Raw genomic sequence first — 26,214 nt, forward strand, 5'->3', positions numbered from 1 at the left:
ATAGGATTATCAACAAAGGAGTGCTGCAAAATAGGCAGAAGAATAGGCTCTCGTCCTATCCAAAGAGAAAACTCCTAAGCAGCAGTGGAGAAAGGAAGGGAGACCGTTTACACCGCCATCAACGTGGTATCGCTTTTCCAATAGAAATCGTTCGGTAAGTAGTTTCTAAGTTGTAAGAATTTGCAATACAAAGCCTCAGCCCAGCAAGTTTCTTTTAATTTTTAAATGTACAGCATTTTAGTTCTACAAATGTAAAAAAAAAAAAGAAAACAAAAAAAATCTTTACAATGTTTTTTTGCGCTTATAAGGATCCAAACCAACTTGATTCAATAAAATTTGGTATGCAGTTAATGTGGCCCAATTGCTTTTGATAATGCAAATAAAATGGCCGAGACATTTAGCTCTGAGACACGGCGTATGCAGTAACTGCTTTCTGTGGCAGGAGTTACTACACGCGCTGCGCAGAGGCGTTTAGGAAGTGCTGCTACAGATTACCGGTTAAGTACACACTGAACGCAGTTCACATCCAAATGATACACTGTCATCTGTCAGTCTACGGTGCCAGTTTTTGTTGCTAGAGGGAAAGTTTTGTTTTGCTTTGAAAGTACTACCCCCCGAAATGACTAAGTGCAAGGCAAGGTTATGACTCAAATTACAAGCAAACAAGGAAACTTAAAAGTAGAGACTTAAACTTCGAAATCACACCAACCTGTTGCGCCAGGTTTCTTGTCATAATCATAGCTTGAGTTTAAGCTCCCATTAATACAGTTGCACTAACACACTGTGGCACAAATAACAAAATGTACCCACGTTACTTTTGAATTTCCTTGACCTTGCCAGGTTTCCACATCCTCCACATTACTAAATAGTAGTTATTTATATGTAATTGATAACCATTGTACAGTTACTCCATAGCTTTACAATACTGCCCGTACTATATCACAAGCGTTACAAATCCTATAAAAAAGCAGCCCCTGTAGTGGCATACAAGAATAAATTAACCAAAAAAATTTAGTATTACCATTTATTGGTGACAAACACTACGTTTTACTTACATTCCATGGGGAGAAAAAATTCCAGCGTAAACAATGAACTGAAGCAGTACTTAACTTGCAAGGCTATCGTGCTTTACCTGGACCATATGCAAAAAACTTTATTGCGCACGGTTCCGTGCGCAATAACACAACATCAAAAGCAACACAGTTTATATATAAACATAGGTAATTTTTTTCAGCCCTACATGGAGATGTAATTAAACAGTATAAAGCACTCAAGGAAAATCAATCTGCGGTTTTATATGCACTACATTGAGATCATATCCTGTAACGTAGTGAGCTGTGTGCCGGCTATACACACAATCCTTAAAACATAGATCAGAGATCATTTAAAGTCACGTCGCATTCCAGTTCCCCTACCCCCCACTCAAGAAAACTAGAAATTAACCAAAAACGATCAAACAAAGTTTAAAATTCCTAAAGTGTTTTAATTCATTCAACCGTTGGATAATTAAGCTAGGTTTGCGAAAATATCGGACTTTTTAAAATGGTGGGCACACAATTTGTTTCCAGTGAAACTCGGCTATTTCAATAAAAACAAAATAACCACATACATGGATATGATCTTCCCAAGTTAGTTCACAGATAACATGTCAGTCTCAGAAGACAAAGTTTCTAAACTGTGCTATTGTTCTAGATACAATTAAGAAACTTTAAAATGAAAAATTTATAGTGTCATTTCAATCAAAACAACATAATGAAACTAAAAATTTATCACTGTTTGAAGAAAAAGCAACAGTTATGATTTAGACACTACAGTAGGCTGTAAAGACTGTAGCACTCTAAAACAGTTAGGTTACATTAATAGGAAGCATTTGATTTTCTCTGGTGCTTTCAGGTTTGGGTCCAGTCAAAAGCCTTTTTTAGGCAGTGCTGTCCAGTGTTTGTCCCAAAGTGTTTGAGTTAGCCGGTTTGAGAAGAGGGTCACTTTCCATTTCTTGTTTCACACATCTACGGATAAGAAAACACCTGTTACTTAGGATAAAACACTATTTCCACAAATAAGATGCTTCTAAATCGGATACAAAGAATTTGAGGTGCATAGAGCAATTTGTTTCCATGTAACTGGCCTCCATTTTTAATCAATTAGCACTTTGTTAATTCCACCGTTTTGACAGCTTATTATCTAAATGAGAGGATAAACCTTTTTTTTTTCCTGGTCACAGGGAGTAATTTGCAACCCCTCCACGTTTCTGCTGAAAGCGAGCTGTGAGACCTGTACATCGTTTACAGTTTACATACCGAAGATTTCTAGAAAGAGAGGAGCAGCTGTAACACTTGGACACACTGAAAAGTCACACTATTTGCAAATATATTGTTTATTATTTATATTTATAAATAATGTATATTTATAAATATATGTTATTATTTATAAAGTTTAAGGAGAGGGATCGCAGTCAGAATTGTTCTGCATCACAGCCATTACGTTTTATCCACTTGCTCCTGCTTAGTAATTTGCATTTCATAGAATCGTAGAATTGTTTGGGTTGGAAAAGACCCTTAAGATCATCCAGTCCAACCGTTAACCCAGCACTGCCAAGTCCACCACTAAACCATGTCCCTGAACACCACATCTCCCCGGCTTTTAAACACCTCCAGGGATGGGGACGCCACCACTCCCCTGGGCAGCCTGTTCCAAAGCCTGACAGCCCTTTGGGTGAAGAAGTTTTTCCTAATATCCAACCTAAACCTCCCCTGGCGCAGCTTGAGGCCGTTCCCTCTCATCCTATCGCTCGTTACTTGGGAGAAGAGACCGATCCCCCATTTGACACACGAAAGCTATGAGCTTGATCGTAAAACCTACCCTGTCATCCTCCTGAAGAAGAGAACAGCCCTTGGCATGTTAACTTTTCTGGCAAAGAAAAAAAAAAACCCCCCATTTCATTTGGTTATAGACCACCGCAGGTGAGCGGTTTCCATTAATGCAAGGGCAAGTCACCGGGTCACACTCACACAGACATTGGTCCATTTCCTGTCCTGGGCATCTCTGTGGTTTGTTGGTCCAGCTCAGACAGCAGCTTTAAAATATTCAATGCAGCCTGAAGGAAAGAGAGAGCATTCAGCAATTCAACCTGAGCTCATTTCATTAATTTAGTGCAAGCGGGACCGGGGCTCACTTGAAACAAAGTAAATGTTCTAATTTTGGGAATCATATTTTGTAAGATGCGTAATTATGGCAGAAAAAATGAAATGGTGTAGAATTCAAGCTTGCTACACTAAGCAGTAGAATAGAATGATGCTGTGGCTAGGGGATTCCCACTGCATTTGTTCTAGCAATAGAGGAAAATTAATTCAGCAGTACTATTAATATCAAAGGAAAAAAGACACTAAATTAGTAATGGCTCAAACTGTACAGAGCTTAAGATAAAGGACATTAAAATACACAGAACCAGAAAGTCCTTTGCAGAAAAAGAAAACAAGTTACCCAAGAATCAAAAGCACAACACAGACAGGGCACGTCTGACTGTTTAAAAGAAGAGTCAACGTGACACGGCTGACGCAGAAGTCAGTCACCTCCTCTGAGGACGGAAAATTTGTTTCAATTTTATTCAGATCAATTTTGGGTGCACCTTTGCAGAATATCCCTGATGAGTTGTGGCACATGCGTTAGTGAAAGCTGAGTATCTGAACAGAGGAAGGGTCTCACGTTGGCCCCATCGCAGCCTTTGAGCTCCGAACTGGCTGTCCTCCCTTCGACCTACCGCACTGACTTGTGTGCTTACTCTTACAGGAGCTCTTTACAGCAGGATGGGGAGATGGGTATGACAATGTCAAAATTAAGTGACAAAGATCAAAGAAATCTCTATCAAATCATAGCCATTAGAAAATTACTGCAAAAATTTTTTAGTATAAAAATCAGTAAAATCAGGTTTTCCTAAGTGTATTTACATATTACAAACTATTCCTTTAGTCTGCAGTCAGCGCTCAGGTCACCGCTGGAGACCAAAAGAACTAAACTCTTTCCAAATTAGAGCAGACCGCGTACATATTGTTAGCAATATGTAATGTCTGTTATAGACAAAGGCCCTTACAGTTTACAATCCAGAAGACTCCTTCTTTCACAAAGAAATATTTCAGCTACTGTGAATAAAAGATCTTATTTATAAAGGGAGCTTAACAAATTTAGAGTCTCTCCTGCTACCCAATGGTGAATTGCATTTCTCACATTTTGGATTCCGTTCCAGCAGAAAGTCTGGTAACGTGAACCCAGGTATTACAGTTCCCAATGAAATATCAGCCCATTCTCTTACAGAAAATAAGCTGATACGCTCTTATGTTTTAAAAGTTCCTTTTCATATATTTTCTTTAATATGTGCTCATGCAAATAACATCAAGATAAGGCAAATGCGTTCTCTGTAGACCAAAACGGTGAGCATAGGTTAAGCATTTGAAGGTTACTTAGATTAGATTCTGATGTTATCAATCAATCGTTTCAGCAACCTGTGAAATACTAGACAAAAATTAGCCAGGGAATTGTACAGCATTTCATTCATTGCTCTCCGGCAGCGATATGAAACCTTGGCCTATCCGCTGCATCCCTTAGCTCACTGAAGGCCAGAGAGAAAGCATTTCAGCAGAATTCGTCGTACCATATCGTGGCAAGATTCTACATCCTTTCCAATTCCATGGCTGATCAGTGGTGGCTGAGCGGAACAGTTTATAAGAGATACAAACTCGTTCTTGTTATTTTTTGGAAAGTCTTTATATTCAACCTGAAGAAGAAAGAAGGATTGAGTTCTTTTCAGTTAACCACGTACAGGAAATATATCATAATTGCTATAGATTATTTGCCCGTATATGAAGCTGAACCTTACTGTTAATCAGTCTGTCTGCCAGCCAGCAGAACCATTTACTTTGAAGTTTGACTTCACTTGCAATGTTCTTTAGCAATCATGAGAGCTCTGCAAGCCTTCTGAATAGAAGTGGCTAGGTAATAATGATTGATGCTGGGACCTTTATTCTCATCAGAGCTATCTGCATTTAAAATTTTCCCTATTATACTTTCTAATCCACTGAGCTCCTTTAACGTATTAATATAGGAACTTACATGCAATTCCGATTAAAGGGACCAAACACGAGGAAACGTACAGCTTACAGCAAATGTTAATGTGTGAAAGACTACTAAAAAAATTATTTCAGATCAGCCAAGTTCAAGTTCATATTATGTTCATACATCATGGCAATTTTCAGAACATGTTACTTTCAATTTTATTCTTCCAAGACTTCAGAGTGGCACTGAATTAAGGCTGAGGCTGCAGGACAGAAATGCACCTTTGAAAACTAAATAAAAAAAGCTGTAAAATTCAGTACATTTCATATGTAAAGTAAAACATTTACATGAATTTCAACTTAACAAGCAGCCTCGGAACACATCAGTCACCAGCAGAACTAAAAAGCTTTAGAACAAACAAGAGGTTGGACCCCTTTGGATAGCTTTGGAAGAAATCTTGCAAAGCTGAACATTTACCTGGATTCCTTGAACATTGGAAAGGTAGTCCAGCTGCTCAGAGGGCCTAGTAAGTGGTCCGTGGGGTACGTGGCCTGATGAGTTGTTATTCTTTAATATGGTCTCAGCAGTAGGAGAAGTACCACCATACAACAGCTCTCTAGCAATCATTGCTGTTACTGTAGCCTTGGCAGGATTTGGGGCTGCCCTACTGAACTCTTTGGTGTGGTGTCCTTGATTGGCTCCTACAGCTTGTGCAACTTCAGGGACCATGGGAAGAATTCCAGCGGGAAGCTGCTGATGGCTGAGATAAGGCATCCTAAACTCATCTTCCTTATTACCTGAGAAGAGAGAGGTACACGCTAAACAGATGCTAGCTATTTCTGTGCGGCCTTCTGCAGGCCCACGAAGGCATAGATCGGCATCAAAAGCCACTTTTAAAAAAAATAACTTGTTTCAAATGACTTTTGAAACACTGACAAACTTAGCGAGCTTGAGTCACCTTTGGTGGGTCAGAGATTCAGCATCATCAAGACAGAGTTTGCTTATTGAATAAACGATTCAGTGAACAAAACCCTCCCAAGGGGTAGATTTAGTTTGCAAGCCCGCAGTTGCACACCCGTGCTCATTACGCTGTGTTAAATGCACTGTGGAAGGGACTGAGAAAGATCTCTTACACACACACAACCCCCCCAACAGGGCCACGCTTCTTTCAGTGAAGTTACTTACTAGTTGAAGTGTCTTCAGAGCCCGGCTCAAAGAAGGTTACTTTTCTTCCATCACCTGGTTTCTTCACCGGTGTCTTAAAAATAAAAGGAAAAAAGCCAAAAAACACAATATCCCTTTAAAATTTCCCTCCCCCTCCCAAGTTTCCAAGATGTAGGTGATCTGACGACTTAAAATTGTACGGAAGAATTTATTACTCAAAAACCTCAATTATTACATAGCTACCAAGAAAAGACAAGTTCAGCGATTCTTATTCACCAAATGACTTAATACTATCTACAGAGTAGTGAAGTGGTATTAAGAACACAGATAATAAAGCCGGGTAAACTAACGTCAGTTAGTACTGCTGAGGACAACGCGCTGGACACAAATGAGCATATACATGGAAAAAGAGAAAATTAAAACCAGATTTGCTATGGGAACTCCCCGGTAACATCTGCTGAATCAACAGGAGAATGCAAGGCTCTTTCCCTGCTAAGGGACCCACCAAAGAAAGAGACCCGTAACAAAACTTTCAACTGCAACTGGTGATAAGGCTCTGTAAAAGTATTCCTACCACAAAGCTCTATAACCTATGTGTCCGCAAGCTTCTAAGACCAAACACATCACTTATCACAGGTTCTGAGCCATTCTACACAGAAGAAATACATTCATTTAGCCTCCTGATGAGACTTTGATTTACTCGCAATATGGAAACCTTAATGTATCCAAAATGCGCTATTATTTAGAGAACAGTCACCTTAATACAGCTGCTTCCTGGCTAGGGCAGAAAGCAGGACTTTGCTGCACTGGTACTGCCTTGCAAAGCTGCTGTGGTTTCAGCTCAGCTTTTGCTGTAGTATCGAACAGCAGTTGATTTTTAAAGACTCTTACCTTCTCTTCTGTCTTTAACGCTGGCTTTGGAGGTTGAGGTTGAGGGACTTTGAAACCTAAAAGTTCCAACATATTTTCAGCTGCATTGCGTTTAGCAACTTTTTTGTTCGTGCCCATTCCTTCAGCTGTGTGTACACCCACTTTCACCTAGACAGAAGAAGAAGAAAAAACAAATCGGTTCTTAAACAGTAGTACGAGGATTCACTTACTAGTGGTCTGTGTCTCGAGCATGCTAGGAGTCACAAAATAGTCCAAGTGATCATTATTCTAAGCAAGTTGTCATTTACTATCAATGATCATCGGCCTCCAAGCACAAAAAACCCAAACAGAAGTCGCACAAACAACTATATTTCATCATCTCAACTGGGCAACAGCCTAAATGCTGAAAACCGGTATCACAGCAGACAAGTTTTCCAAGCTGAAGTTACAGATTTTGCAGATTTACTGATGTCATGGAAAGAAAGCAACTAACTTACATGTCTTGGCCAGGATAGGAGAGAGGTCTGGAGAATGCACTTCATTATTAGAGGCTAGTAGATACTCAGTGTTAAAAATACTACTATGCTATTGGGATTTGCAATGCAGAGCGCTGAAAGTGCTGCACTCTAAAGCAACACATGAAAACTCAGGGGAAATGAAGGAAACCCAGGTTCATGTTAATAAATCCTACATTACAACATATAAGAAGCTCAGTATCTCTTAACAGAATATTAATATTCCTGTTAATTAAAACATTAGGCAGTTACAACATAGACTTCTGGTGCCCTATGCAATTTTTTTAATCATGATTCAGATCACTTTTCTTGAACCTTCATCTTCCTTGAAGATCTACTAGATATCCTCTTAATAAATTTCATGGAAATTTGGCCGTAATCCTGTTAACTTTGTATATCATTATGACAACCTGATTACCATAAGCCAAAAAAAAAAAAAACACCCACCAACCAAACCCAAAAAACCCCAACCAACCCCACCATCACAGCCATGCAACTAGATTCCTCAAATTAACATACAAACCTGCATAACAAACTCCCTGCGCCTTGGAAGACCACGTTCTGTGATGAGCATGTACTCTGGTTCCTTCTCTTTCTTGGCCTGCTGTATCTGGGCAAGTCTGCTAATGGGATTCATTCCTTGACCATATTCTGGACTTGTTTGCAGCTATGTAGAACAACGTTTAGGAAATAAGCCAAAATTTGTGAATATTTGTTTTAACAGACAAATGCAGCGTGCCACTGAATTCATTAATCTCCAGAATTTAAAAACACTGAAATAAAAGTTGCTTAATGAAACACTGTCATAGCCAAAGAGAAACACTCAATTTATTTGGCTCTGCTGTCACAGTTGACCACACATAACCTACCACTGGTAATAGTTTCACAAGTTCTAATCCTGCTATATTAGGAGGGACAGGCTTGCAGGAGAATTTGCATGAGCAAAATCATGCAAAACCTGAAACTGTAAAGTCCAAGGCTTGAAAGTCAGAGCTTGATTTTTATGTGCCACTCATTCTTTCATAAGGTTTCTCTTTCATCCTGAATTTACTGATAACTGTTGTAAAAGTGCTATCAGAACCCCACTGTGGGAGCAAAACGTCATTTCATTTGCAGTACCAGACTGCTGATAGAAGCTGAGCAGTTGAAGAGTGTTTATAATTAACTCGGAAACGTCTCTCATCTGATGATTAGTTATAACAGTCAGATTTCCAATCTGTTTGTCTCTTACCTTCACTATTGATTTTGTTTTCTTTTTGATTCGTGGCTTCATTTTCTCAACCGTAGGAAGAGGTGGCAATTTTTTCAGTTCTTCTAAGACTGCTATTGCAGCATTTTTCTTTGAGATCTTCTTGCTCTTTCCTTCACCTTCACCCATGAATTCTCCAACTGACACCTTGGTTACAAAGCTCTTCATATGGGGAGGACCACTTTCCTTAGTCACCTGTTTCAGAGGGAAAAACTGAGTGAAAGCGTGATAAACACTTATTAAAAATGGTAGGGCACATTGTTTATAGCAAACTTCTCTCAAGAACTACGGATAAAGAGATTTTTAGATTCTCATACAATCCAAAGAGTAGAGATGTAAATCATACTCACTCTAATAACATAATCCCACCCAGATAAACATATACTTTAAAAAGATCAGATGCGGCAAGCAGTAAACAGTATTTACATATAAGTCATTAACCCATCTTATTTAATTTACTGATTTACTCTTTCAATATTAAAATATAACTGTTCTATTTCATCAGTGTGTACTTCCACACCGTTAACATCACCTCATTAAATACATCGTGTTACGGTAATAGAACATTACAGAGAAAGCAATTCTTTAGGATCCGGCATTTTAGTTCAGAAGGCAAGACTTCTGGAGACATCTAAAAGATAGCTGCGTACTACAGATTTAGTCTTTTAACTCCATTCATAACACATCGTGCTCCAAAATATCCATAAAGTCAAAAAGTAATAATGAATTAAGAACTTCCACCCACAACTGGCTTTGTGTGACAGTATGTTTTTACCAGTGATGCTCAGGCTAATTTGCAATAATTGAAAGCTTCATGTAAAATTTCATAGAACGGTTCTAGAAGCAACTTAGTTACACACAACCGCGTTTTCTTACTATAACAATTCAGATAGTTGACTTAAACGTTACTCTGCCAGCTCAGGAAAGCAGCATGATAAATTAATATTGTAGTGAAACAGAGATGCTCCTATGGAAGCTATTGATTTAAGATAACTGAAATGATCAAAGAGGGGCAAAGAGGCAGCAAGCAGCCAGGCCAAAGGGAAAGGAAAGTAAGATGCACATGAGGTCGCCTCATGGCAAGAAAAGAAACCTATTTGTGAGATTCTGCAGCTTGCGGGTAGTCCACATCAGTGCTTAATTAAGCAAATACTTCCATAAATGTTTTTCAGAGTGAGCTATACTCTTTGGCCTCGACTCTGCACTTCCATGTTCTAACCATTAATGTGGGGTTGTGTCTTGTTTCGGCACTGTAATACTGATTTTTCAAAAAGCTTGGAAAAAAGATTGCACAGACAACCACAGCGTAGCTGTTCACTCATGTTATGATTTTAGCGCATGAATTTGTGAACAGGTGGATTTCTCTTTTTTCTTCACTTTACCATATAAACTCCGAGACAATCAGGGTGACTGTCAAAGGTAAAAGTGTATTCACAACTAACAAGACATGTTAAAAGTCAGTTGTTTGGGTTATTTAGAAGAGACTCAACTTCATGTGTACCCTTAATATTCTAATAAAAACAAATCTAGAGCTTGTAAAATAAACATACCTCAAAATTCACAGGCAAGTTCCTTTTAAGTGCAATCTCAAAAACTTGGCTTATTTCAGATTTATTGAGATTCTCATCATCTGGTTCTTTTCCGTTAACCTAAAAGAAGCATACTCTATTTAAAATAAAGATCCTATTAAATTGAATTTTATCCATCCAACCAGTTTACTGAACTCTCAAAATTTTAAGTAGTCTAACCTTTACTGCCATTTTATGTGAATGTGTAGAAATGCAGCACACATACTACAGAAATTGAAACTTAAGAAGCTTATTTAAGGTGTATGTGTAAAAGCTAGCAAACCTTCATATTTTCATGTGCTCGTTACAGGAAAGAACAAATGGAATAAGGGCCAATAGGTCTAAATATCTATTTATAGAAAAACAAACTGAAGTGTTAAATGAACTGATTTCCAAATGGAAGTACCTTTATGAAATACAATTTTCATATGCTGATTGGACATTTGTACCAAAAGCACTAAGACAGTATCAGATAAGAGAAAGGGCAGGAAAAATAAAGATTCTGAGAATGGGACCAATGTGAATAAAGGATGGCTAATTAGACCCTGGCATAGTCCTGTCCTTTCACATGCTCCCTTGCACGTGCTTCATCTACAGGTTTTCTTCTCATCTGAAGAACATACTAGCAGGAACTTGCCTTAAATCAAATGGTGTACATCTCTGAGAACTTACACCTGCTAGGAGGACAGCAGTGCCCGGTGAAGCTTACCTACAGGCACTTCTACGTATCTCCAGGTAAAATTTTGATTGTGATTCCAAAAATGTCTTCACTGATGTTGGGATCAACATGAACTAAGAGGCATGGTAACAGCAACAGAGAAATTTTAAGACTAAGTGTCCAGCAGTGATATTGGAAAGATTATGATAAAGATGAACAGCAACAATTTCACCAATTATATCATGCCACAATACTAGTTATGCAACCAAGTAACAAAAATGATTGAAATATTTTATTGGAGCAGCAGAAATATGCTAGAGAGCTCTCATTGATTAAAAATATTTTTGATTGTAGCAAGCATCCCCAACGTCTGTTACTAAAACTTGGATTAAAACATGAAGGAAATTTTTTTTTCCACTTAAAGCAGCCTCCTCCCACCTCAGAACAAAATATGAGTAAAATTAACCTGTGGTTTTCACTCCCCCCACTGTCCCATCAGATTTCACACTGTTCTTATGGGTTGACCTCGTATTTCAGGTTCGAGTTGCAAACGTTTCAGAAGAGCACCTATAGCCCAACATCCTTTTACAATGGTTAACACCTGATCCTTCTGATCCCACCGCTACGGCCAGTCTCCAGCCTCTGCGCGGAGGTGTACGCAGGGCCATCCTCATCCTGCGGAAGCTGAGACCACACGATGGCACCACTCCCGCAGGAGCGAGGTGGATGCACTGTGCGGTAGACAGCACGAGAAACGTGGAGGCAACACCTACGCTAGAGGAACCATACTATACCTCAGCAGAAGGCACAACGCAGGTAAAAATTGGCAAAACCAAGATTGAATACGGGAGTCAAAAGTCTTGATCATCATAGTCTAAAACCTATTTCAAATGCAATTGGTAAGTTCAAAAGGAATAGCATCACATACCCAGAAAAAATATTTGAATTACTCAGGTCTTATTTTATCACGGTCTAGGTGTTACAGCAAGTTCATTACCAGCACCTCTAGGAATGATCTGTCACTACCTTTACTGTCAAAACATTAGTACAATCACTTTAATTACAAATATTTTTCCCCGCCTTGTAATTTCAGATATATTCTAGTTTTTCAAATTCCGACATTTTTTCCTTGCGAAGGTGACCAGGACTTCTCTTTATTGGATTAGATTTTTCCCATTTAATATCCTTTCAAGAGAATACAAATAAATAGTATGAAATTATTTGCTATATTACGGTGTATATTCTTAACGCATTCCAAGTCTGTTCACACGGTGTAAAACACAGGTACTTTTCTTCAACACCTTTATCTAAAAAGAGTAAATTATAGCAAAATAACAATTAACAGACTATAGCTATTTTACTGATTATTTTGCCTCTACATGAGTTCTGGATCAGTTTATTTTATAAATCAAAAATAATCATACACATACGCTCTCCCTCTTTCTCTTTCCCTGCACACCTCAAGGCAGATGATCTATAAAGTCTGCTTTTAAAGTAGTTTGCATGTGTGCATAGACTAAATTCTCCAAGGCATCAATGCCTCTAAATCAGAATCAGACCACGAATATAAGCATTTACCACTCTTAGCTCTCATCAAATTGTTCAAATCCATCTCTAACAAGTGAAAAAAAAAGTCACAAAAGAAACAAAAGTGATAGATTAAAAAACTCCCAAGCAAATTGCAGATGTAATACATTCCTTTAAGAGGGATTCGCCCTTTTCTAGGAACTCTCTCAATGTGCATTTTCTCAAAGACTGCTTATAAGCAAATTATGAAAACCAGTGGAGTTGCTGATTAGAACTCCACTGATTTCAACAGAGCAATCAGTCTATTTTCTTTCATGTTAAGGGTCTAAAGAGCAGCTGATATTTACCAAATAAGTTGGCAAAAAACATAAAAGCAATTCTGGTTTTAGTATTTTCAGGCAAAAGTTAGAAATTGTGTCTAAGAATTGTGCTAGAAAGCATAGCTTTCTATGTTTTCTAAGCTTTATATCGATGCTTTATCATTTCTGTCTTTGAATATGCAAAGTAACCCCATAGTGCAACTTTGTCGGTATGTCTTAACTCCAATCAGACTAATTTAGGTTGGAAGGGTCCTTTGGAGCTCTCCTACTACAGCCTCCCGCTCAAAGCAGAGCAGACTTCGAAATTACATTGGGTTGTTCAGGCAGGGCTTTGTCCAGCTGAAAGCTAATATTATTAAATTTTTTTCCTGCCACTTGCTTCTAGATTGGCAGCCTGAGAAGGTGTGGAAAATGGTCATCTTACCCTTAAAGTCTACTCATTTAATTCAATGATTTCTTCTTAAGCATTGAATATTTTCTAATTTAAAAATAGAAGAGTAAAATCATGTAAATACAAAAATTTGTAAAATAAAAATCATTAAAAAAATTTTACAAAATCACACCACCACCACCCCTCCCCACCAACATACAGGAGTTCCAGCTTAAGCATATTCTGTTTACACACACACACACACGAATGGGATACACAAAAATAATCACATTTGAAAGGAAAATCACTGGCAACATCGAATGACAGGTAGGAAGTATCAGGATTATGTCGCTTGTGAAACCTTAATCTGCCTCCATTGTACACACGCGTTATAACAGCATCTCTTATGATCTTACACTACCTTACCCTTCAAGGACCTTGCCTCACTGAGTGCAAGAATGAACAGTGCTCACCTAGTGGTAAAATCTTCCTTATTTTATCTTCAGCTTGTCTAGTGCAAAACGCTGTTACAAAAACAGCAATTCCCTCAGACATTTCTAAAACTACAATATTTGAAAGCCACAAATATTAATGAACTTAGCATTTAGGTACCAAATTTTAAATTAAGATCTGATTTATCTGAGTATTTATTATATAATAGTATTCTCTGTTCAAAGGATTGCTCTCCTTAAGCATAGCTGCATTTCTTACTGTTCATTTTGTAGACAAGTCAAACATAAATAGAAAAATAAAATGACAAATGCATGTTTCTCGTGAAAGTTTAAGTGACTTGCCCAGCATATGCATAGCAGGGTCAAGACAGCATTCAGCTCCCAGCGAGCTTGCAACTATTTTATTCATAAAGTAATTCTTCCTTCTTGCAATCTCTTGCATCATTCACAATAGTATTTCCCTTATCATGTCCTTAAAAGAAAAGAAAAAGGAGAGACTCTGCAGGTTTACTTCCTTTACCGCTTGATTTACACCCCTTACACTGAATGAGACATCCTATAGAAAACGATACGTGGTCGCGGAAAGACAATTGCGGTGTTTATTCTGAAGACCTCACATTACTCAACTTTAAACACAACTCTACAAATATTTGGAAAATCACTTGTACAGAAGCATTTCTAAAAAAGTGAACAGAAAAGAATTCAGTTACATGCGATCCTATTATTTTCTGCAGAGTTGGACTCCTTGGGTCCAACACAGAACTTTGCTACCCAAGGTGGAAAAATGACTGATGAGAGCAGGTTATCTTTTATGAGGGTGAGTGTGAAAAGAGGATGTTACACATCACTGTCATGGAACGACAACACTCGGGAATCTGGGGTTCCCCTGCACTGAAGGGGAACATCCCCCTCAGGCTTGACCTCTCCTGCGTGAAGACCTCCAGCTTGTCCCTAGATCACACACTGCCTATCGCCAGTTCTAGATTTCAGTGCAGAACTCAGCTCTACTCTTTCAGCTTCTATTCCCAGCACCACTCTCTTCTCCCCAATAGCATTTATAATCCCTTGGCTCCTAGCAGCCACCATCATTCAATAATCTACATTCCTCCAGGAGAGCTTTCTGTTACCTGAACCACCACCATCAGAGCCTCCTAGGCCTCTTCCCTGAACCATCAGATCCAGTGTTTTTGCCTAATTATCTGGGCAATGCTCTCTCCCACAAACACACTCAGAAGTTTTAACTCAATGTCCCTTGGCTTCACAACACATTTCCTCAATCCTCTTGCTCTGCCATTCCCGGTAGTTCCCAGCTATTTTTTTCCCCCAGTCTGAGACCTCTTGTTACCTTCTTGCCCAGTTCTTCATTTTCCTTCTTTCTCAGCACATAGCCAGACTCCGTGTCCAGCAAGTTCTCCTGCTCCCCACATTGTAAGTTATCAGTCTAACCTCCCCTTCCTCACCTCTCTGGCAATGTCCCAGTCTCTCTTGCTTCTAGGTTTGTATTGCATGGCCTCCTCCTCAACACGCTCTAGATGCCAGCATGGAGTACATCGATAGATCTCCTGCTCTTAGTTCTACCATCAAGCCCTCATAACTCAGACTGGTACAATGAGCCCGTAAAGGAAAGACGAAGTACGCTCTTTGTAGTAGTCTTTGGCCAAAGCAGTCAGCCAACACATACGGAGAGGGTGCCATGCAGTCAACCAGCCCCAGAAGCTATGAGTAACTCGTGTGCACGCAATGAGACCTTCTGCCTAAAGCAACTTAACAAAAAAGCATGAAATAAACCCAATAACAGGGTCTTGGAATGGAAAGTGCTGGGCAGCCATAAATATATGGAGGGATAAATATTTGCTTCTTATATTCATATTAAAATGTGTGTATGAGTTTACTACTACCATGAACTTCCTGCTCTTCTCAAACTTCCATGGTTCTTTCCAAAATCATGTAGGAATTTTGCCCAGGAAGCAAACCCATGTCTGATTTCTATGTTGCCCACACTAGAATGCAAGTACCCCATTTACACGCTTCTTCAGAAGTTTGTATATGATCTGTACCTGATAAGACATTAGTTCCTATCTATGCTTCCAGTGCTCATATCTGACAGAGGTCTATAGCATTGCTGTGGAAAAATATGACAGCAAAAGAATTAATATAACTTCATTTGGGAAAACTCTAGTTCCATAGTAATTTATGTTTTTAAATCAAAGTGCTTCTGTTGACACGAGTAGGTCAACACTACTACAGAGAATTAAATTTCACAACTGTCATCTTCTTCTCAATAAGGAAAAAAATCTACAACAATATCTCAGTTTATCTTAGCAATTTATGCTTACAGCACTAAGCTTAATTCCCACCTCTGGTTTCTCAGGCAAGGGCTCATTCTGCAGAACTTTCAGTGCTTTAGCAGCTGCATCATGCTTAGCAGCTTGTCTTGTTCTTCCTTTCCCATGAAACTGCTGCCCTCCAATTGAAAGCTCAACTTGATAAAGTAAGGGCCCAACAGGAAATGGGTAAAAGTACCTGCAAAGAGAGAGATTTAAATAAGCAAATAGTCTGGCCTACAAAGTAAACAGAAACATAACTTATAGGTGAATTAATCTCTTGGATATCAGTAACCACCACTTGGCACCGAAGCATTAGTATTAAAAAGCCAAATTTTGATTTCAAGTCTAAAAGATTTTAGGGAGAGACCTTTGAAACAGAGTATCAACATTTCTTCTTTTACAATACAAACACGTTTCTAACCGAGTAGAAAAGAGAAAGACAATGTAACTACGCTTTTATAGACTTGGCAGGCCAGTAAGTTTTGAATTCTCAATTCCTATGCCTATATAAAATTCTTTAAACTGAAGCTTTAATTTAAATAGTTTTAGAAAAAGCATCAAACCATTTTCTTCACTTTTGCTTTTACACAGAAAGGAAATGCAAGAAATATTTAGCTATTCACTTTATGAAGCTGGCTATATCCGAATGCCCTCAAAAACACTTTGTTTGGTTCAGTTCCCTTTTTCCTCCCCTTCCCCTCCGCTCCAAAGGAAGAAAAAAAAAAAAAAACATAAATAAGACAAATTACAGATATGAATGGGGTGTACTTATCAAAACCTTTTGCCTCATAAGCTGGCTATGTTTCAAGCTGAATATGCCTTTAAGGGACGTTGTGTTTTTAGCTACACTTTAGCAGATAGCATCAAAGCACTCAGGTGACGACAGTGGAAGTTCAAAGATATGAGACTGCAAAACCAAAAAATTAAACAATACATACCGTGGAGGGTAAGTACCACCTCTCATAGTATAGTTGTAAGTGGATCTCATCCCTGTATAAGGATCAATAGGTTTGTACATAGGTTTCTTTCCCAGCTTCATGCAAAGTGCATTTAACTCCACTGTGGGGGTTACACTGTCTAAATAAAAAGGAATATAAAGAGAGTTGTCCAACTGTCACAAGGAACTGAAACAACCTAAACTCTTATGCTGTCTCAAAGCAGGGAAAAATGAGCTCAAGCTTTGCCATATGCAGTATCTTAAACGAATGAATTCTGAATAGAAATGCTAATGAACACAAAGAAAATAAGTCTATATGATGCATATTAAATTAGCAGCCTAGTACAGTTGTGAAAACTCCTGTTACAAAAAAAGTGAATTTGCTGGGGGCTTTTGTCTTGTTTTTATTTTATTTTAAACTTGTGGAGCTACCAATTTATTTATTTTTACAGCATACCTAACAACATGGTTTGCAGAACAGAAACTTCTCTTCCCCCAAAAATATTTGTAAATTAACTTAGCAGACATGCTACATATCTTCTGTTTCCGTTGTTTACTGAGAATGATCAAATGTTTCTCTTTGTACTCAATGACCCAAGATGGGTTTTTATGACTCTTCACTTTCAAACTGCAACTTGCCTTTTCAAAAGGAAGTTATATTGCTACTGAGGGCTGTAAACATTTCCCTCGGTGCAGCTAGCGTGTGGATGAAGAACTGATTCACCGATTATTCTCATTTGAGAAAGAAGAGTCAAGTAAATGGTCATTTTTTCTATCACTGGCTCAAAAATCAGTGTGTAGTTTAGTACAACAGTGTGTTGTTATAAGGCACTTGCCAAAAGAAAATGAAATTATGGACCCGATTCACAGACAAAAAAAGTAATTGCTAGCTTCTAATATTTTCACTGTTGACTGTACAAAGTGTTTCTAAAGAAAGCATTTAGGTGATACCAGAATACAACTGGCACAAAAGATAAGTTTTAACCTTTGCTGAATGTACTAATGCTATCCTAATAGCTTTGCGTTCAGGGGACTAAGAGCAAATGCAAAACAATCACACCTGCAGCTGAGATGTGAAGCTAGTTCATACTTATTTTCACATTTTCAATACATCTTAAAAGAAATCTTAGTAAAGTAAGAAGTTCCCTAAACATAGCTAACTACACCTTAAATGCTTTTATACAAATCAACATCTATTTCTCTTTAAAGAAGTGTGAATGATGCAAATTCCAAAGTTGTGATGTAATCCCTCACCACAAATTTAACAGTTTAGTTTTTTCTGGTTTTTTTAACTTACATTTCCAAAGAAATCTTTATTGTCAAGCTTCTGAATTATTCTATCAGAATTACCAAACACATTCATCTGCCCACACAAAAGATTATTCTTTGCTGTGACCAAATTCCTCATGGGTTTTTGTTGGTTGGTTGGTTGGTTTTTTAACTTAGTTTTCTTTTTTTTAAGAGTAGGATAGACACCTTTTCCAGGATTCCACCAAGTGTTACAATACAAAACAGTAAGTTAAGCAGTGGGTTCCTCAAGCCTGAATGACTTCCTGGAAAAACCCTATACTTTTAACTTGTTAACATGAAGATTTATTTTTAATATCGCCTACAATGATCAAAGATTAAATCAAGATGATGTTCTCACAAAACCTAACAATTGCCATTGTTAAATATGCAGAATCACTGTTTTTATTCATCCTTATGCAACTTCAAAATACATACCAAAACCAGAAGGGTGTATATATATATTTTTTTTTTTTTAAATCAGCTTGTTGTGGCATATACCTGGATTCTTGCCTTCACTACGAGATGGACGAGCCGTAGGCTTAGGAAATTTTGTCCCTTCCAAAGCTTTGGCAGCTGCCGCATGTTGCGCTTTTTTAATACTAGTTCCTTCAGCTTCCCAGTGCTGGTCCCCAAGAGTCAGTTGCACTGTAAACACCTCAGAAATAGAAAACATGAATTTTATTACGAGCTGCTTGTGAAGTAACATACTTCATCAGACCCTCTTATACAAAACGATGAGTATTTTAGTGATGCAAAAGTTGAGAATATAGTAATCAAATCTTTCCTCAACCACCACGTCATCTCCATTATTTTAAACACTCTGGACATTGATAGGATTTCCCTGATTACTGAACTAAGAATTTCACTATAATTGTAGCTAGCAGCTATCCTGCGTACTGCATGAGATCATACAGGCTAAAAACCACAAGTCACAATGTGTATAGAGGTGACAGCTGCACGGATAGCTGGTACACCAACATTACTCTGAACGGCAGCCTTGAAATTCAGATTTTTTTATTCTACATAGCTCAATTCTTGCTTTAATACTGTGGGGGGGGGGGGGTTGACAATATTTTTCAGCAGTTTGAAGAAAGATAAGTTCACATTGCACCATAAAAGCTTCTACATGCCCACAGGTGAGCACAAGCCTATTTGATTATAGAGCAAAGCTCTGTAGCACTTCTTTTTAAGTATGTGGGATAAGGAAGGATATATATTGCCCTAAATTTTCACAAATTAATCAGACAACAGCAAGCCAAGGTCTCCCTGGTAATTAAATGAAGTTTAATTGCAATAAGAATGAAAACACAAGTGAACAGATGCTCTGAATGTTATTCCAATACTTTTTGTAAATGCAGACCTTGCCTCCTTTGCACATCAAAGCTGACATTAGACATATTTTGGACAAAAGATTTTAGTTCTTAATATTATTTAATACCAAGGCAATTCTTCTAACGTACAACAAACACTGTTCTGGGAAACACCTTAAGGAGATGATGTCAGATTAAATAGACACATCCCAGGCTGATTTTCCTTGTATGCCTTGACCTCAGTTCTCATACAATAGAGATCTTCAATGAGGACTGAAAAGTTTAATAATGCTAAAACTTCCTTCTTCAGTGTTCTCTGAAGTAACACAAACTGCTTGTATATTTGCTGTGTTCCTGAAAAACTCTCTCTCTGCACACAAACAGAACACCAAAGGAATCGTATATTACCAAGATTTTGACTCATTGCAAAAGATATGCCATCACATGGGACACACGCCACGTGCTGGTCTACCCTAGGCATCCCTACATTCCCACCGTGAAGAACTAAAGATTCTTTTGCTAAAGTAACTGTTCCAGAAGAGATGAATGTTCACTGCTGTTCACACTGTACTTCAGGCATTAAATATTTTCCAAATATCAGGCAATTAGGATAGAAAGGTTAATTTTATTTACAACTAAAACAAAGCAACAGGAAAGCAACATTCAGTTATGATGTGCACAAGAGAGAACAACTCTTAATTTTAAGTAGTAAAACTTATTCCTGGCATATCAACAAATACAGATTTGTACCTTGCCAACTACCTAGACACAAAAGCACTACAACTCCTTATGTAGCATTTTTCCTAAAGAAACATAATTACCATAAATATTCCTGCATCTCATGGGCTAATTTGGACTAAGAAACTGTTTTAATCTTTTAAAGTTGGTGGGATTAATCTCAAAATACTAAAATGCACCACAGGAAGAACACAGAACATTTGCAGAACAGGCAAGACGTAGAACAAAAGCTTAACATTGTACGAGAAAGTGATTGTATAAAAACCACCCATACAAAATTTTTTAGCAAACAGCGCAAGGGACAAACCTTGCTTTATTAAATGAAAGTCAAAGCCAAGCATCTCATAATGGAGCTAACATAAATAACCCTTCAAAAAAAGCTAAGTAGTTTTAGGTTAACAGGTAAGTTCAACCTTTATGTACTTTGGGAAACCAACTTTTTAGTACACATGTAACAGCTTCACACTTCCCTACCATTGGTGACCTTCCCATTCCTCTCTATTATTCTGTATTACCTTGCACCAAAAGCATATACTTTGCCTTTCCACTTCTGAAAGGGAAAGAGCATGAACAACAAGAAACTTATATGAATATTTACCTTAGAATGAGCTGGACCTTGCTCGCTCAAAAGCTTATACTCAGGCTGAATCTTGTTGAAACGGGCTAACTCATTCACAAGACACATTGGGGTTTTCTCTTTGGGGTTTGCCATGTTTGAAGGAGCTGAAAAAGATTACATAAAATCAGATAAACGAACAGGTAGCTATGAACTCTACTACAATTCTTAATTAAAAAAAAAAAAAATCCCATTGGCTTAGCATTTAGTTGTCTGCAATACACCATTTCTCAGAAAAGATTTGCTGGAATAGACAGCTCTGCTCATTAGCCAAACTGGCAATCTACTGAACTTTCGGATTGCCAAGCAATGCGCATGCCTAAAAGACAGCATCATTCAATTTAATGTTTTAATGTAAGACAGAAGCATGAAGTTGGGAGACTCCTGCATTTAGCTTCCATCTTACGTAGTACATTTCAAGGAGCAAATCTTCTAAGTTTTCATCATGGTTGCTTGCTTTGAATAATTTCAAAAGGTCAGTTAATTTCTTTTTCCTTCCCCTATTTTTCCCTATAATCTATTTTTTTATTTATTACCTTTTATTAGCTTTATTATATTTTATCAGCACAATATATTTATCATTAAACTGGTCATAAAAGAACTAAAGATAATAGGACTAAACCAACTATTTCAAACAACGCATTTGTTAAATTTAAAACAAGCTACTTGTAGAAAAGATAGATGGATAGCAATGTTTTAAAAATTCAGCGTTATACAATTTGAAATATTCTTTACTATTACAAACATTTCAATTAATTATTAGAACTTCGTGGATAAGTATGCTTCTATCTGTCTCAAACAGATTTAATTCACTAGGGAGAAAGCATTACAAGGTACCGTAGTTGGATAAATATTACTTTTAAGGTATTGTAGGTGCGAGACATCAGGAATGTATCCTGCCAAACTATCAACACTAAGAACATATCCGCTTATTAACAGACGCTCAGTCTTACCTGCAGCTGCACTGGTGGATGTAACTGATGCAGAGGGTAAAGCAGAGTTTTGGATAGGTCTACCTGCATTTTCAGAGGGCAAAGAACTGGTAGTAGAAGGAATACTCAAAGGCTGTGTAAGAGATGGGTTTTTATTCAATATTTGGCTCCCTGCAAGGGCAGCAGAAGGATTCTGAATTTGAACTTGAGACATGTTCACTTCCAACCAGAGCAAATTACTGTAGGTAAACAGCTTTGAATGCAGGCAAACTCAGTGTGATGAAGCCAAATTGCTGACCTAAAACACAGAGATGGAAAAAAAGATTATACTAAATATTTAGCATTCTCTAACTAACAATCTATTGAAATTATTTCTCCATCAGCGAAAAGGGGAAAAAGCGTTCAATCAAGCATCCATTGTTTCCACTTTGTATGCAATAAGTCGCTACGCATCCAGTTTTAACAGCATATTTCAATCCATATGCCCTATCGTTTAAGTTTCACAATTCTTTCATTTATAAAAGAGAAGTAGCATAGAAGCTTTATCTATGCTTGTTCATTTAACTATCCATCTGTTTCCCCCATCGCTGAATCCACTTACAAAGCAAATCCAGTTACTTAAACTGATAGCCACCGCTTATGCTCTAAACAAAGAGCGGCTTTCATGGACAGATTACATTTCATGCATTCTACCATTTGAAGTTAAAGTTTTTAACATGGAAGGGCAAGCAATAAATGCAGTCTTTACAAAACAACTATTTAGAGCGTGCACCCTTTATTGTAATCATATACTTTCCCCCCCCGGATCACCACGAAGAATGCCTAGCCATTCGTGAGGGGAACACAACTGGTGTCCAGCAGAAAATGCCGAAGTAGCTACGACTGGGAAGAGCGAAGGCGTGAGAGTTCATAAACTTTATAAGCTTCATGCGTTTTGAAGGTTACTTCTATTTAAGTCAGAACGCGTCACAGTTCAAGCAATAATTTAGAGTTATTTGGCCTTGCAACGCTGTAAACAAATGTTGAAAGTGCTCATAGGCATCTACGTTCATTTAAGAAAAGCCACCTCCAAGCGATGAACTTGTACCAGTCAATGCGAAGTATTGTGATAGGTCTTTCCTCCACCAACAAATTAGTATTAGATTTCTCTTACACATGAATGCAACATTATCTTCGTGCTCAGTTAAACCTAAATATACACTAACGGGTTGCCAGTTTGAAGGCTATCATTGCTGCCAGAGCTCAGCTGCCCATATCTGCTTACGATCCGCATATCAATTTATTTATTAAAAACAAACTTTACAGCCAAGTAAATACACTTTACACACAAAGGCACACACACATGCACACATACACTGGTCGCCCACAGGTTTTATTAGGGCAGCAAACAGAAGTTTATTCTTTCATAATTCACAGATGAAAAGGAGAAGAGAAATCACTGCGGCAGATAGCACCAGGGAGCTATTAGTAGCAACACAACTCCACTAGTGCTCTGTAAGCCTCAAATTCTGAACCTGTGAATGGACTTCCAAATGTAAGAGGAGCAGCAATGAGTCAGAGTGAAGTTTTTAGCTAGTTACTGACAAAACAAACCTAAGAGGAGAACCTAGGTTAATACGTCCACGGATACAAAGATTTATTTATTTCTTTATTAAAGAAGAGAAGAGGAAAGAAGCTACTGGGAAACAACAGATACACCAACAAATCCATCATCTGGAATATTTTTACTTTGAAAAAAACATCATAAACATGTCAGGCTTATCATAGTACTGGCTGGATAACTTTGTTTTTTACTAGAGAGCAAAATGAGTTCAGATCTCATTAGTTCAGAAGACCTGTATGTAGATTATACTCAAAACGAATCCTACATTTCACTACTAAATTTGCAGACGTTACACACTGTGTGCATTATAACTGTGAAAAGGGTATTAGGGCGTCTATCTAAAGGAGCCTCAAGAAGTTGTAAGACAAAGATGAAAAGTATGTAGAATAAGACTCCAGGGTAATAATTTTATAATCACTGAGTTCCATTCCCAGGAGCATCACTGGAAACACTGAAAATTTTCAAACATAATTCAACAATAATAATTGCCTGGAAAAGACTATAAAGTCTTGCAGTGCAATTAAAAAAAAAAGGCTAATTCTCCTTTCCTGCTGAAGAGCAATGGCCTTCAAAGTAACTGAAGCTAAACAGTTTCTAATCCACACTTTTTTAGCAGATGACACCAAATTTTTTTATTTTGAAGTCAATAACATCAGGTTATTGATCATGCTGGAAGGGAAGCCTGAAATCCTTCTCGGAAAACCCTGCCTACAAGCACTTTGCTTTTAAAGCAAGGCACTAGCCTTCAGTTATTTGCCATCACCTGGTTTTAAGGAACATGGAATTTCAGCTCCAAAATACACACATTGAAGTGGTTTTCTAGTCAACTATCACACAAATGCAGAGAAGAACAGTATACCGATCCCCAGTAATTTTTTTCCCCCCCAAGAAGGGAAGTCCCGGACAAGGATATTATTAGTTCACTTTCTATATTTACGGCAGAGTACTGCAGAACCTCACAGCGGTACAGCTCAGACTGCTCTCTACCCAGATCTCTCTCCATCAAGAGTTATAACCATCGGTGTTCAGCTTGAAAAAGCTTTTCTTCAAACACCTCTGGTTAGAATAATATTCAGGACAGACAATTCAGCCATTATTCACAGAAATCTGTGGAGACTTGAGGTCACATCCTAGTACTCGAAACAATAAGGTTTTAGAAACCGATCCAATTTCAAATAGACTTCAGCTGTGCAATTCCACGACCAGATAAAAAAAAAGTGCTGAAGGCACGTCTATAGCTCATAACCTGCTTATTCTCAACATGGAGACCAATTGCCCAACCTCTTTGGCTCTCTGGCTGCTCAGTCACCGCTGAACGGACTAAGGAAGGACCTAGGAAAGCGTTTGAGGCACAGCTCGCTGGAATTCACCACGTGCCCTCCCTCAGCCTTTCAACAAACTGGAAGAGTTGAGCCTTTATGCACCTTCTGGGAATCCAAAAGCCTTCCAGCCTCACAAGAAACCAAGCATTGAGAGTTTAAGCACAGCTTACTTTATGCGTCTGTAAGATGGTAACAATCCCACCCACCCTTCTTTGCAAAATGCTTTGCAATTACACGTGTAGCCACGATTTGATGACCAAAATGACCATACAAATACCTGACCTCTGGAGCCATTAATTTAGCAAGAAAGAAAAGATGTACTCAACAGTGTGCGTGCTCCTTTCCGTGACTGTTTCTAAAGGTGGAGGAAGGAAAAGCTGCAATGCCTAACCAAAAATAAATTTTAGGGAATCAATAAGCTATATCTTTGCTTGAAATAGAAACCTGAAACCTGTAGAACACACTGCTGTTCAAGGTTCATCCCCAAGACATTCAAGTAGCTGAGTACCTGGGCCTGCCAGTCTTTTGCCCCAGCTGAACAGAAATTTATTATCAGGGAGAGAACTGAATTGCAATGAAAATAAAACTTTTCCCATGAATGTATCATTTTAATGTAAGTGAATATAACGCGTGTTCCTACATAAATTGCTACATCATTTCTACATAAATTGCTACATCATCATCATCGTGTTTCTCTCGCCTTCACCAATACACTAATCTCACATGTTTTTATATTCAGATCAAAAGTTGAATTTACATCCTCTAAGTTATCACCAATTCAGAACTATTTCAGAGTTCATTAGATTGAATTCAGGCAGAATCAAAGCAAAGCAGGCATTAAAAATATCTTGTGAATTGCTGAAATTCCACTTCACAAATTTCTGACAATTTTAGACACTAGGTAGTAACTTACAAGGTTGTACCTTACAAGTTTATATATACAAATATATATTATGTTTTCTTTTTAAGAACATTTAGCTCACACTTTGACAAGCTACTTCAAAGAACAGTCTGACAAAACAAACTGGAATTTTGTTTGTATTTTTTCAGCTACCTGTGAAGTTTATGACACTGTAGCTGATTTGTGTGAAGTATTTCACTAGGGTATAAGAACTCACTGTCCATCATTGCACATTTAATTATAGGTTATTTGGGGATTATAAAAGGGTTTACAGTGCTTTTACAAAGTAATATGCCCTCTACCCTATAACAGGCTTACAAAGTCCTAACTATCCAAGAAAAAGCACCATAATCTAGAAGGTTGAAGCTAACAACTTATGAAGGCTGCTTCAGTGGACAGGGAAACGAAGAGATGCCAGTATTTCAGGTGATTGTATGTATTGTATTGTATGTACATATTACCCTATGTAATCAGGGTTAGCTACTTCAAACTTTTCGAG

At 37.9% G+C, this 26,214-nt stretch overlaps 1 protein-coding gene across 12 annotated transcripts in view; it reads right to left on the reverse strand.

Annotated features, from left to right (window-relative positions):
- Positions 1 to 207: 207 nt before the first annotated feature.
- STAU1 (staufen double-stranded RNA binding protein 1) overlaps positions 208 to 26,214 on the reverse strand; it is a 32,775-nt gene continuing 6,768 nt past the window's right edge. For 2 of the 12 annotated variants that reach the window (XM_082326364.1, XM_082326360.1), the window contains 15 exons: positions 21,911 to 22,187; positions 20,940 to 21,064; positions 18,792 to 18,948; positions 17,005 to 17,143; positions 16,097 to 16,262; positions 10,395 to 10,493; positions 8,827 to 9,057; positions 8,119 to 8,262; positions 7,102 to 7,248; positions 6,232 to 6,304; positions 5,524 to 5,843; positions 4,646 to 4,768; positions 3,009 to 3,094; positions 2,860 to 2,907; positions 208 to 2,006 (listed from right to left, as the gene is read on the reverse strand). In XM_082326364.1, the coding sequence (XP_082182490.1) occupies positions 1,919 to 2,006; positions 2,860 to 2,907; positions 3,009 to 3,094; positions 4,646 to 4,768; positions 5,524 to 5,843; positions 6,232 to 6,304; positions 7,102 to 7,248; positions 8,119 to 8,262; positions 8,827 to 9,057; positions 10,395 to 10,493; positions 16,097 to 16,262; positions 17,005 to 17,143; positions 18,792 to 18,948; positions 20,940 to 21,064; positions 21,911 to 22,103 (2,139 nt within the window). In that variant the 5' untranslated portion in view covers positions 22,104 to 22,187 and the 3' untranslated portion in view covers positions 208 to 1,918. Of the gene's footprint in view, positions 2,025 to 2,859; positions 2,908 to 3,008; positions 3,095 to 4,645; positions 4,769 to 5,523; positions 5,844 to 6,231; positions 6,305 to 7,101; positions 7,249 to 8,118; positions 8,263 to 8,826; positions 9,058 to 10,394; positions 10,494 to 16,096; positions 16,263 to 17,004; positions 17,144 to 18,791; positions 18,949 to 20,939; positions 21,065 to 21,910; positions 22,188 to 26,214 lie in introns of those variants that run through there. The other 10 variants (XM_082326365.1, XM_082326370.1, XM_082326369.1 and 7 more) reach the window with 10 other exon arrangements.

The sequence above is a fragment of the Platalea leucorodia genome (assembly GCF_965183815.1).
Source record: "Platalea leucorodia genome assembly, chromosome: 13".
NCBI classification, from domain to species: Eukaryota; Metazoa; Chordata; class Aves; order Pelecaniformes; family Threskiornithidae; genus Platalea; species Platalea leucorodia.